This window comes from Aquila chrysaetos, chromosome 12, assembly GCF_900496995.4.
Source record: "Aquila chrysaetos chrysaetos chromosome 12, bAquChr1.4, whole genome shotgun sequence".
NCBI classification, from domain to species: Eukaryota; Metazoa; Chordata; class Aves; order Accipitriformes; family Accipitridae; genus Aquila; species Aquila chrysaetos.
Genome location: NC_044015.1, coordinates 2,325,057 through 2,338,641, shown reverse-complemented (window position 1 = coordinate 2,338,641; position 13,585 = coordinate 2,325,057). Strand labels below are relative to the sequence as shown.

Genomic DNA, 13,585 nt, shown 5'->3' with positions numbered 1-13,585 from the left:
AGGTAACCTAGTAAAGTTGTGTTCAGCTGAGAGGATCTAGAAGAACTTGAATTCTCAAGCAAATACTTTAGACTAGGATTCATTTATTTTTTTTTTTTTTTTGCTATATGAAGTTGTGCAGGGAGAGAGTCTCAGAGAGAGATAATTTTTAAAAGCTGTATGCATTACAGGGGGTAAGACAGATTACTTGTTTAAAAAAAATAAAATCAAGAAGCCCTGAATTTCTCTGTTGTGTTGCAAATTTGAGGCTTGAATATGAGTTTTCAGTGGTACCCTGAGCTCTCCCATTTTAACTCTTCCTTTTCAGATGAATGTGTTTACACTGAATATAACAAATAACATTGTAACCTCTATTATTTAATAGACCATCAAGAAAACGAAGAGACCTTGGCTTTGGGGCAAATGCCACTGTGGTAATACCCACGATCTCATCCTCTCCAAACAATTCTGCAGCAGCACCCGAGAATGCAGAGGAACAGAAACCTTTTGAAAAAGTTAAGTCTAAGGAGTCCTTGGTTATCTCAGGCCTGCGGCATTTTACCGGGTATCGCATCGAGCTCCATGCTTGTAACCATGATGCTCAGGAATCCCGATGCAGTGTTGCAGCTTACGTCAGTGCCAGGACCATGCCAGAAGGTAATTATCTTCCTGAGCTTTGCTTTGGGTTGATGACTGTTCTCAAAATGCTGCTTTTTCTATGGGAGCCAGCTGCAGTACCGACACATCATGTAGGACTGGTGCTGTCTTTATGTACTGATAGGAAAGGATGATGGATGAAGTACTGGCAGTTTTGAATTTTGCCAAAGACATGAAATAAAACTATTATTAATCATGAACTTGATTCTAGCTAAGGCTGATGACATCGTTGGTCCAGTTACCCATGAACTGGTGGAAAAAAATACCGTGCATTTGAAGTGGCAAGAACCAAAGGAGCCAAATGGTCTTATTGTGCTGTATGAAGTGAATTATGGACGTCTTGGAGAGACAGAGGTGAGAATTTCTGCTTTTCCCTCAACACAGCACGTTTGGAGAAGTAGCTCCACCTGGGAGTCGAGGGCTGTTTAGTCTTTAATAGTCCTCGTGCGTATGGTGTTCTGTCTGGTTTCCTTGTGCATGAACCAATGTGACACAAAACTTTACTACTGAATTTGTATCCTCTGGAATTCTGTCTGGGGTGCCATCGAGAAATAAAAATCTACCTCTATGGTGCCTAGAAAAATAAGCTTATCTAATTTGCCAACTTTCTGCATGGAGTTTTTTTAGGAATTTTATTTCACAGAAGGACAGACACCATACATCTAAATTTAAGTTGCTTAGAGAAATTAAGAAAGTGTTGAGCAGCCAGAGAGCTTGTGGGCAGCCCTGCTGCCTGTGCAGAATGCCAGTACCGTGTGGGTAGGAGGGCTTGCCAGCCCAGGTCAGATTTCAGGGCTGAGGTCTAGTACAGCAAATGGCATACGCTCTCTGTAATCTGAACTACTAAACTGTAAAATGCAAATCCAGGACAAACCACTATATTGGAAAAGACCTGAGCGTGTGAAAGCCCTATTTGTGTACATTTGCCAGACAAGGAGGCGAGGTAGAAATCCTAGTATGCTGTTACAGAGCTCTGGGTTGTTGCAGAGGTAGCGTAACGCAGCCTTCCTCTTCCCTCCTCCCGCAGGAAGCACACTACTGCGTTTCCCGTAAGCATTTTGCCAGCGAGCAGGGCTGTAAACTCCGTGGACTGCAGCCTGGAAACTACAGTGTCCGTATACGAGCTACATCACTGGCTGGAAATGGCTCATGGACAGAACCTACCTATTTTTATGTGGCCGATTATTGTGAGTTCATTTTACTTTCAACATTTAATTCCTGATGGAAACACAGGCTATTTTTGGAAGATGGGGGTTTAGCAAGCAGTGCGCAGAGATCTGTAGAGGGTCATAAAATATTTACCAATACATCTACTTTCAAGAAACTGAAATTACTTAGAAATGTGTGGCTTTTCTTCATGAGTTCTCATTCTGACCAGCCCCGCATTCTGTATCTGAAATAGCCTCTAGTTTCATGTTTGTTCCAATTTATTCAAGGGGGAGATTTTATTGAGGAGAAGACTTGAATTTTGGACCTGTATAATACCTCCAACTCTCTCTTTCTCTTTAGTGAATGCTCAGCCTAATATTGCTGTTATAATTGTTCCGATTATTTTTGCCATAATAATTGCTGGAATTATTGGAGCTGCTTACGTGCTTGTGAAGAAGAGGTGAGTGCAATTCTATGTTGTTTTCACCAGGACAAGCAAAACTTATATCCAAAGGTTTTGTTTATTTGTTGGGAGCAAGTTTGTGTTTATTTTCTAATTTAGATAATGATTACAACATTAATTTAGTTTAGGAAATATTTTCTGCCTTTGGAAATTGGGGCAGTTTGTATTTGCTGCATGCTTTGGGAATTAATCAAACTGCCTTCAGTTCTGATGTGTCAAAGGCTGCAAATGTGATGAAAAATTTGTGTGTCTCTTCCAGACAAACCGAAGGACCAACTGGACCCCTCTATGCATCCTCTAACCCTGAATATCTCAGCGCCAGTGATGGTGAGAACAATGAGGGCTTTCTTCAGTGACTTATTTCTTGTGTAGGCATTCAGACAGTGCAGCAGTAAGGGATTGGCATTGTCTTTCTGGAGTTTTAGTCTTTCTTTTAAATGTATACCCATAGTATCCTGTGGCAGTGGTATACAAGGCTGCTACAGAAATGTATTTCAAAAGGTACTTGCTCAATTCAGAAATGTTTCCCTCTGCTCAACAGTCTATGTGCCTGATGAATGGGAGGTTCCACGAGACAAGATCACTCTCCTCCGAGAGCTGGGACAGGGCTCCTTTGGCATGGTGTACGAAGGAATCGCCAAGGACATAGTGAAGGGAGAGCCGGAGACTCGAGTGGCTGTGAAAACTGTTAACGAATCAGCCAGCCTTCGTGAGCGCATCGAGTTCTTAAATGAAGCTTCTGTGATGAAAGGATTCAGCTGCCATCATGTGGTAAGCATCACTGGGTGCCTCGGATGATTAGCAAGTCTCATCGTATAACTAACAGTTCTTTAGCGCTTTCAAAGCTTAACGTTCAGCTTACAAAAGCAGCCCATCTGCAGAGGCAGTTGATCAAAAAGAGCTGGGATCTTTCCATGTCACATTTCATAAAACGCATCTGCCTGTGTCATTTTGCTTTTGCTCTTTCAGAATTTCTCAGCGTGACGAGGCTTTGTTGTGCTGTTCTGAGCTCTTTTTTGGGGGGGTGTTGGGTTTGCTACAACCCCCTCTTTTCATAGCTGGGCTCTGCCCAGTGTGTTTGGACGCAACCTTGAGGGAATTTCTCACTTATTTTCCAGGTTCGCCTCCTTGGAGTGGTCTCAAAAGGGCAACCTACTCTGGTGGTCATGGAGTTAATGGCACATGGAGATTTGAAAAGTTATCTTCGCTCTTTAAGACCTGATGCTGAGGTAAAGACAGGAGAGAGGGAGTCTGTTGTGCGACAGAGTAACTTAATTTGGTTTTTAATACTTCTTTATTTATTGTAGAATAACCCTGGTCGTCCGCCACCAACACTGAGAGAAATGATCCAGATGGCTGCAGAGATCGCTGATGGCATGGCCTATCTGAATGCTAAAAAATTTGTTCACAGAGATCTTGCAGCTCGTAACTGTATGGTTGCAGAAGACTTCACCGTAAAAATCGGAGGTATGTCATGTTTGATGAGAAGATAATTCTGTGGGTCGTATTTGTTGTAAAGGCAAATACAGGAAGCCCAAGACCAATGTGGCAAACACAGGTGAATTTCACTGGCTACCTTTGGAAAAGCAGCAAACTTTCCTCTTTTTCTTCCCTGTGAAAGAATTCTATGGACTTTAGTAAGAAATAATCTCCTTTAGAGTCAGAGCAGCTTTTCTCACCTTCTCTATTCTCAAACCTCTATCCAAAAAGTTTATTGCCTTTCCAGCCCAAGCTGCCTAGGGTTATCTCAGTGTTCTTTGCTTTCATGAGAATTATGACAAAGAAGGTGTTCGGTACAACAAACCAAGTGTTGATAATCCTATCATTAGGTCAGGTGCCTTTTAAAAGTCATTTATCTTCCACAAGAACCAGTTCTTAACCCAAACCTTTTTAGAAATAAGTAAATAGAACATTTAAAAATAAACCAAAACCCCACAGCGTGGTGGTTTTTCAGACCTCTTTGGACTTAAAGCCAAGGCAGTGGGATTTCAGGGCAAAGAGACCTCTGTTTTACTTAAAGAGGGTGAATAAAAATAATGTTTAGAATAGAAGCTGTCACTAAAAATTTTAACTCTGGAATCTCTACCACAGCTCTGCAGAAAAAATGCAGGGAAAAGGAAAATGTTTTGAATGTTAATCATAAGGTGACAAATGACTGCAAGTTGGGCCATAGGAGGCTTACTGTGTGTATGAAAATAGCCTGGCATCAAAGGAAGGAACATTCATCTGGAGGTGTTGCACAGTAAAAGTAGCAAGGAAGGAGAAACACTTAACACATCCCAATTGCTTTTCTCAGACTTTGGCATGACCAGAGATATCTATGAGACGGATTATTATCGTAAAGGAGGCAAAGGACTGCTGCCTGTGCGGTGGATGGCACCCGAATCATTAAAGGATGGTGTTTTCACTGCTTATTCTGATGTGTGGTAAGTTGTACTCTGCAATCCCAGATTCCGGCTCAAGAGCTCACTGTTTTAACACACGTAGTTTAAATTGTGAGTTGCTGACTTCTTCAGAGTACAGACAAAACAAAAACATTGTTTTGAAACCCTTTTCTTAAAAATATAGTTGTGTTCTTTTAAAGTATGTGTTCTCCAAAATAAGACTGTCACTTGTAGATCTCCAGAATGTTTTATCCTCACCATTCTCTCTTTCTTAGGTCATTTGGTGTTGTCCTTTGGGAAATAAGCAGTTTAGCAGAGCAGCCGTACCAGGGACTCTCCAACGAACAGGTGCTAAAGTTTGTAATGGATGGAGGATACCTGGATCAGCCGGACAACTGCCCAGAGAGGCTGTAAGTAGTAAAGCAGGGGACAATCGACCAAGCCGCACTCTGCAACTAAAGTGTGGCCAACAAAGGTGGCCCCACATGTGGCACCTCTTGACCCCTTCTCTGTTGGGGAGGAACAAAACAGACTTTAGTGAGCCACCTCTCTCAGAAATTCAACTGATGCATCATCCTTAGTGATTGAGGAATTAAAGCTAGAGCCCTGAGCCAGCCTATTTCACTAGAAGGGAAGCTAAACCAGTCTGGACCTTACATTGTGAGTACAGACTCAAGAGAAGGAAGGACAAAGCACAGGAAAAGCTTAGAATACAAATAAGCGCTGTATCAATGGGCCCAAACAAAATGCTTTTCCTCCACTACAAACTAGTAGATGGCCGTTGGCTTATGTCACGTGGCAAAGCCTGGCCACTGTCTGCATCCACGTGGCTACAGAGGCTGGAGAGCAGCTTGTTAATCCCAGGTCTGCTGAGGTTTTCTGTAATTCATCTCTCTATACTGTGTAGTCTTGAGAATTACAGCAACTTTTTACCACTGATTTTCAAAAATCCAATTTACGGCTAATTAGGAGGGAGAGGCAGCAGAACGCTGTGCTGAGCCAAGAGCTGTTTATCATGTCCGAGGTCTTTTCATTTCTGTTGCAGACTCATTGCCCCACTTAAAGTACAAGGCTAGGCTGCCTGCAAGGTTAGGGAGAAAAGAGGGCACTGCGTGAAGACAGTGAAAAACACCTCGCAGAGATTACAAACTGAAGGCAGACATTCTCCTGCGCCAGGGTTAAGGGTTATTCTCTGCAGCTGCTTGTGACGTTTGCTGTCTGGAGATTACTGCGTCCCCAGGTCTGCCAGCACGGCTGCATACCCAGATGCTCCCTAAGCTGCTTCTCTCAGAGTAATTAAAAAAATCCCGTTATTAAGTGTTTAACCTGAGCTAGGGCATTTTCAAGGGTGTAAGGAGCCACTGCTGAAGCAGCGCGCAGCGGTGAGGGGAAGGAGCCCTGGCTGGAAAAGGGAACACAGATGGTAACTCGCCAATTCTGGTAACCTCTTAACCCAGCCCACTTCTGGCCAAAACAGCACTTCCAGAGTCAAAAAATAAACATGCTTTGTGAGTATCCTTATGAAAAAAGCCTGCTGTCCTGGACGTTTGTGTCTCATGGCCAGTTACAAACTCCAGTTTGAAACTTTTATTTGTACTTTTAAGTTCTTTCTCCATGGTGTCTGATAACATATGACCTCTTGCCGCAGCCTTTCTTTTGGGTGGGATGTTTACAGGACCTCTGTCCTCTGCACAGTCTCCTATTTTCCTTGAAGTTTTAGGACCTTTGTTATTTTTCAGGCTGACCTGAAATTAAAATTGAATGAATTAAAAAATTGTGACGTGGCTATAAGTGCGTGCGCACATACACAGGGTATGTGAACCACAGCCCTGTTTCCTTCGGAAGCTGAGTTAAGAACAATTGAAGGAATTGGAAGGAATTTTTGATCTAGACAGAAATAGAGAAAAAGGAGTGTCAGGATCTACAGGCAAATATGGAGACTGGAAAGAGAACAAACAACTCGGTTGGAGTGTCAGAGGAGTAGTGTGTGTGGTCTGACACAGATACCAGTCTTGGTCTGTGCCAGCCCTGCCTACGTGAAACTGTTTCTTCCTACCCCTGACTCTTGTTTGTCCTGATCTAGGCACAGCCTGATGCAGATGTGTTGGCAGTACAACCCTAAAATGCGCCCCACCTTCATCGAGATCATCGAGATGCTGAAGGAGGACTTGCACCCCAGCTTCCACGAGGTCTCGTTCTTCTACAGTGAGGAGAACAAACCTCTGGAAACAGAGGAGTACGAGATGGACTTTGAGAACATGGAGAGCATTCCCCTCGATCCCTCCTCGTACTCACAGAGGGACAAAGTCCTGGGACGGGACAACGGACCCTCCATGGCTCTCAAGGGGAACTATGAAGAGCACATACCTTACACTCACATGAACGGTGGCAAGAAAAATGGGCGGATTCTCTCCATGCCCAGGTCAAGTCCTTCCTAACGCTTCCTGTTTGGCCCAAGGGTTGTGTCTGCTCTTTTCCCCTCCACAAATCTCAGGACTGTTGTTATTGCTGCCACAGTGTATGACACACATCTACAAACTCTTCAGATTTGTAATCATCTTATGATTAATACTTTTTTTTTTTTTTTTTTTTTTGCCAAGTTGACTGGTTGTCAGTGGACTTATCTGTGAACATAAATGGAAGAGGTTTCCATGGCTGCTGTCCCTTCTGTAACCATGGTTTCAAAACAGGAAGCGACCGTGTAAGTTAAACCGAAGGAGGAGCATCCACGTTTGCCAACAAAAGACGTGAAATTTGCTGGTATCTGAGCTACAGCGTTAACGGTGCGGAACAAAATTTCTGCAGGACAAAAGCATTTCCAGTAGAATTCCAGGCTTTCAGGCATACTCTTCACTAGAGCTGAAGGATTCAACACATCAGTTGGACGCGCCAGATCCTCAGATTGACCAATAGCTGCTGCTTTCATACTTTTTAAATGGGTTAAATCCCAGGGGTGCGTGCGTGTGTGTGTGTGTGTGTGCAGTATATATATGTGGGGTGTATATGTATAGCAAAATATACACTTCTTTTTTTTGTACATAAGTTTTGTATGTTCTCACAGAAGCTTTCCTCTTCTCGGAAGTGTGTACTTATCTTTTTTTCCCATTTCCCTGGAGTGACTGAATCCTAAACAGATTATTTTTATACTAAGGACTCTTGGGAGTAGGTTTTCTCTCATTAACAAATGAGGAAAACGTGCTGGGAGCCAAAGGAGCAGAAATCTGAGATTTGTGGGTACTTTCAAGACCAAACGATGTAGGAGTCCCCTGACCTGAGATACGGAGTTTTCTGTCCTTTACAGCATTGAGTATATATATTGTTTGTTGTAACATATTTAAAAATGTCTTTAGTTTAACTTTTAACTTCATATAAATTATTGACTGTTTATGATCCTTTTCGGAGAGGGGAGAATTTGGGGGATTGTTTGGTCTTAAAGTGGTCCAAAGATTTCAGAATGAACTAATTTTAGCCGATTACCCTTTTAGGAGCTGTGAAGCACATGTTAAGTTTATACTTGACAAGGCTTTATAATACAGTTTCATGATTTATACAATGCAGTCAGCTGGCTCCAGTCGAAGCCCTGAGATAAAGTAGTTGGGACTTCACTTGATTCTTGGGGGCCGAAGGACACCCGAACATCCCGGTCCCAAGTCCTGCTACTCCTTCGCCCCCACGTCCCTTGCTTTGCCTTCTGTGCGCGCTGTGCCGCGGAAGCAGCTGGCAAGAGAGGACGAGCAAGAACTCAAACCGAAAAAAGAGACACTAAAGCCAATCTAAGGGGGGGAGAGCACAACGCTCTTCGCTCTGCACGTGAAGCAGAAGCTGTACGTGACTGTGGTTAGCTACCCGCCGCCTGTCTGCTGCTGCTCAGGCGTCTGGCCTCGTGCTGCCTGCAGGCCTTCCGTGTTTTCCCGAGATAACCTGTGCTGCGTCCTGCGCACTTCCCAGGACGCGTGCGTGCGTTAGCCACTGCTTTCAGCTCTTCGGGATGTCAGCTTTCGTCTCCTGGACTGTGCTTTGTTTTGCTGCTGTTTGCGTAAAAGACAGAGCTGATTAGCATAAGATGTTAGAAAATAATTGTGAAACTAAACGTGTCTCGTAGTGATGAGGGAGCATGCTGGCAGGGAGAAGTGCTAAAGCAAGAAATGAAGATGAGCGATGTTGCAGCCCCTTGTCATACAGGAGGTGGCCTTAAAAGGGGAGAGAGATGCTCAGTCCTCCGCTTCTCCTCCTGGAGAAGTCCAGGAGCCGGTTTGTGCTCTCTGCCAGGAGAAAACGACATTCTCCTGACTCGGCTGGAGAGGGGACGCCAAGCTGGTGCGTGGCTTTTCATTCCACCCCGGGCGGTGCTGCTGCTTTCTCCCTGTAACCGAATGAAAGGAGCTGGAGTCGGTAGGGAAGCGCCTCTCCGAGCCCGCTCCCCTCAGCCACGCCGTAGCTAAACTGGTCGGTGCAACGTCGGGGGAGGCCGACAGACTCTGTGCACCACCACGAGCTGTCGGGCCTTTGTGCTGGTTGAATCTGGTCGGTTCGGACAAAGGTGGAGGGTACAGGTGGCTTGCAAAGTTAGATGGAAGATATACAGTCCAGACATGGGTAAGAACCTTCGATTTCAAAAGGCCTCGTTTACATTTCTTCTGCTTTACAAAGTAGTAACTGTTTAGCAGCTCTATACTACACTGCAGGAAAGAAGACATATTCTCACACTTTTCTAAGGAAGAGAAGTTTTTCTTATTAGAATTTTTTTATTTATTTTAATATATAAAACACTGTAAAAAAAAAAAAAACAACAAACAATTTGTTTTCTTAAACACACAGAACATGTAAATTTGTATCCGTAAAATCTTGGCAGGTGGATGTGGTGGGATTATTTTTGTCCTGTTCTGGTGCAGTCTACCTCAGTGTTTCTTAAGGATATTTTTAATACTACGCACCTCTAAACCTGTTTAAATATTCTGGTCTGGACCTATTGTGGATCAGGGAAAATCAATATCAGCTGATTCCAATACTAGGGACCATTCACCGAAGGGAATGGGTAGCAGAACGGCTCGTCACTGTTTGTCGCTAATCTGAGCAGTAGTGACCAAAGGAATTGATTTACAAATTTGGATCTGATATTCTGATATCATCCTCTCAGTTCTGTTGTGATTAAAAAAACCAAAAAAACAAACAACAAAGGAGCCATTCAAATGTTTGGACTTTAGTGAACTAATGACCTAAAAGGAGTAGACTGCTTGCTCCTGGAGCAGTATGTGCCAGCGTGGAGCAGGGACTGTGACCAGCCCTCATTGTTGGAGTTGGATCGGGGTATCTTGGTCACCGCCCTTCTCGCTACGCACAGGTAATCCGGAGTCCTGCCGGTAGGATGTGACCTCCTGAAATAAACCTTTCCCAGCATGTCCTTGTTTTGATAACATTTTAAGTTGCAGTGATCCTAACTGTGGGAATAGAAGATCTTTCTATAAACAACCATTGGAACCTTGTATTGGGTCTGGCTTTTAAATTTAGTTGATATTGGTTGGCCCTGTGAGTACACATGACTTGCAACACTCAGTTCACTGAACAAGGGAATACGTGTTTTGCTTTGTGGACAGGCAGTCCATTCACATGGCTCATATTGTCATCTTCACTCTGCACCACACAGAGCAGTTGTTTATACCCAGTACTGTGTGTAAAGATTATTCCAGTCATCCTTTCTACATTGTGCCAAGGGTGAGGAAAGGCGTATGGTACTCGTGGTGAGGATATCGTTTTCCCCCTTTTTAAAAACAAAAAAATAACACTAGCGGTTGCCACTTGTGGCTGTTAAAGATTACATGCACTTGACTATAGAATTAGGAAGAAGAAATGAACATCACCCGTAAAGCCCAGCTCTCACTCCTGGAAAATCCTTCACTCTCAGCCCGCAGCTGACACTTTGGTCTCTATTGTTGGAAGATCCTCGCCCTGGGGATGCTGAAGCCCTCACTTGGATCTCACAGATACCTGTCGGAGACACCGGGGCTTGCGTGCAAGTTGAGATCGCACGTGTTAAATGAAACCTCTATGTGGGGTGTTGCAAAGGACTCCTGCCCAGAAAGGCGTGCTGTGCAAGCAGGTGCCGTGCCTTCGTCGGGGGAGCTGCTGCTCTTCGCTCCGACAAGCTCCGTGTCGGGGTGAGAATACCTCAGCTGCAGCGGGAGCACGAGCACTCGCTGCTGCTGCTGCTGAGGAGGAGGCAAGTGATAGCGCAGGAAAGCAGGTAGAATGGCTGGAGGAGAGCAGCCGTGACCGGCAGGTGGGAAGCTCTTTCTTTCCTTGAGGTGGTATTTGTTGGAGGGTTGGCTCCTGCCCTTTGTGGGCAGAGAACTTCCCGCTCGCAGCCCAGGGCAGCAGGACCGACTCTTCAACCTGTTCAGGAGCAGCTGTAGCCTCCTGTGCGCGGTCTGGGGACAGGGAGGGTACCAGCAACCAGCCAGAACTTCACTATCTCAAAAGCTGGTGAAGCAGGAGGTATAAGAAACAGCTTTCTGCGCTCTGCTGTGTTTTCACTGAGCAAATGTTTGAAGCGTGAGACTGGAGAGGTTTCTCAGAAGTGTTTGCACGTTAAATTCAATTGCCACTTCCTGAACGCCTCTTGCAAATCTGGTACTTCTCTTGCAGTACAGTGCAGCATCGCAAAGCTTGGCTGCTAGGTTAGAAACGTGTCTTTCTTGGCTGCTTGTAAATACTCTATTGTGTTGTAAAATAGAAGAGCTAATAACATAAACTCTGTGCCAGCACTGGGTTGGGAAAGGTGATAGGAACTAGACCACGCTGCAAGGAGGATATTTTCTGTTGATCATAAAGCAGCTGTGTTGGTATGGAAGGAGGCTGCTTTTAGGTTGCTAAAGGGTACTCTTAATTTATGGGTAGTGTATCTCTTTCCTTCTAAATTTGTATTATAGCGATGGGACACTTTGCTTAATTTTGGTATGTTGCATATAATGTTGGTATCTCTTTGGAAAAATCTCAAAAGTCACTTATTGTGTTATTGATCTAACTATGATGAAGGTAACTAGAAGACAGGAACAAGAAGGGTGCTGTGCCGGTTATTCTTGAGCCTCCGTTTTAGGGGAGGGAGAGAGGCAATCAAGTTCCCTCCTGACATCGCTGCGATACGAAGATGGACCCTGAGGTACTCCGGGCCCTTCACTGCGAGCAGCGATTCCTGATACTGAGACTGGAACCTTGTTTTACAAGTCAGAAAGTAAAATATCTTTGTGCCATAAATACCTTACTCTCAAGGCTGTGCTAGGTGCTCCCGTGATCCATGTGAGATCGGTTCAGAGCCTGGAGTGAGCAAGAAACTGCAGATAAACCCTCCGATCCTCTCGCAGTGTCCCAGCCTCCCTCGAAGCTGCCCGCCGCCGTGGGGAGACGCGCAGGCACGGCCACGGCAGGAACCCCTTCACCTCCGCCAAACAGCCGATGCCCCTCGTAGTTTCCTGTGCGCGTGGTCCAGGGAAAGGAGCTGTTGAATGGATTGGAATCAAGAAATGGTTACTTCAGAAATACATGAAATTCAAAATAAGATTTGTTTGGTATTTGTATGAACTTAATTGAATTTGGCCTTTTTATTACCTTCTGCTTGGCTCTGCGTTAACTCTGCTTGGATTCTGTATGTGAATGTTGGTGTAAGAGCATTAACATGTTCAACCTGTTCTGTTCCGGCTTGCCTTGTTACGAGCATCACAAGAGTGAAGCTTATCATACAATTGACTTTTGGAGGAACCTGACTGTTCAAAAGCAGTTCTAAAGCTACCGTTTTTAGCAAATCTGCTGTCATTAAATGTGTATTTCTTTTTAAAATGAAATTGCTTGTCCTTCTCGGAAGTAAGCACTTATTCTTGCAGTTTCAGCAAATTAACTGCAGCACAATGCAAGCTATAAGGGGACAGGTAGAGAAATGACTTTTTAAATATTGTATAATAAAGTTGGTATTAACTCCTACAGTGGTGTTATTTTTTTGCCAACAGATTTGCAATCGGCAAGAAATTGTGTTTGCGGCAGTCGTATTTTGTTCCGAGTCCAGTGTTCCAACCGATGGTACTAAATAGGTTCTTCCTCTCAGTCCAGAAAAAGTCCCTGTGGGAGCAGGGTCCGGCCGGCTGGGAGGACCTGGGATAGTTCTGGCAGCTAAAGAGGAACCATCCGCGGAGTTTAAATGTGGGCACAGACGCGCTCGCTTAGCTGAGTCCCAGCCCCTCTTCAGTCCCAGCATCACGAGTAAAGCTTGAGCTCAGGACTAATTACCTAAGAGATCGGAGCTGGACTTGATACCTACCAAAGCGCTTCTGTTAATCCAGATTCTCCCAGCAGCATCCAGCAATGCTTCCGCCATCTTAGTTCCCGAATACTTCTCCCATAGGCGAGTCCCATGAAAACTGGCTGATGGAGAATTTTAGAAAAGCCACTTCTAAATCTGAAAAGATAGAATGTTATTTAAAAAGGAAAAGCGTTTCCTTTTGCTTTAGTTTGGGGAATGGTTTTATTCTTGGAGTATCAACACTGGTTTGTGTTTGAGGACCTGCATGGATGGGGGTACTGGACATCGGCTTTATCAAACACAGCCAAAAAGCAAATGCTTTCTGCTTGCACTTAAATAAACTAAAGGCAGTTTCAGTTATGTGTTAAGCAATGTTCTGTGAAGTCTTTTTTTTCTTTTTTTTTTTTTCTGTTTAATCTTGCTGCTCCCACCTTTCTCTCTGCATATCTAAGGTTCCAGAATACAAATAGTATTGCAGATACCTCTTGTTTCAAATAAAGGATCCAATGTGCCATGATTTTTTTTAAAAAAGGAGGAAAAACCTTGCCCCTTGATTTATTTTTTTCAATGTTTTCTTATATGAGCCAAGCAGTAACATGTACAGAAAATACCTTTGAATATTAAGAAAAAAAAAAAAAATCTTGCTGTGTGTCAGAATATTGAACA

The 13,585-nt window shown here is 44.1% G+C and overlaps 1 protein-coding gene across 2 annotated transcripts in view; it reads left to right on the top strand.

Annotated features, from left to right (window-relative positions):
* INSR (insulin receptor) overlaps window positions 1–12,603 on the top strand; it is a 65,493-nt gene extending 52,890 nt beyond the window's left edge. For both annotated transcript variants that reach the window (XM_041127889.1, XM_030032355.2), the window contains 11 exons: window positions 365–636; window positions 848–990; window positions 1,664–1,823; window positions 2,146–2,245; window positions 2,508–2,575; window positions 2,790–3,019; window positions 3,367–3,477; window positions 3,556–3,715; window positions 4,545–4,674; window positions 4,908–5,042; window positions 6,716–12,603. In XM_041127889.1, coding sequence (XP_040983823.1) covers window positions 365–636; window positions 848–990; window positions 1,664–1,823; window positions 2,146–2,245; window positions 2,508–2,575; window positions 2,790–3,019; window positions 3,367–3,477; window positions 3,556–3,715; window positions 4,545–4,674; window positions 4,908–5,042; window positions 6,716–7,070 — 1,864 coding nt within the window. In that variant the 3' untranslated portion in view covers window positions 7,071–12,603. The remainder of the gene's footprint in view (window positions 1–364; window positions 637–847; window positions 991–1,663; window positions 1,824–2,145; window positions 2,246–2,507; window positions 2,576–2,789; window positions 3,020–3,366; window positions 3,478–3,555; window positions 3,716–4,544; window positions 4,675–4,907; window positions 5,043–6,715) is intronic.
* Window positions 12,604–13,585: the final 982 nt, after the last annotated feature.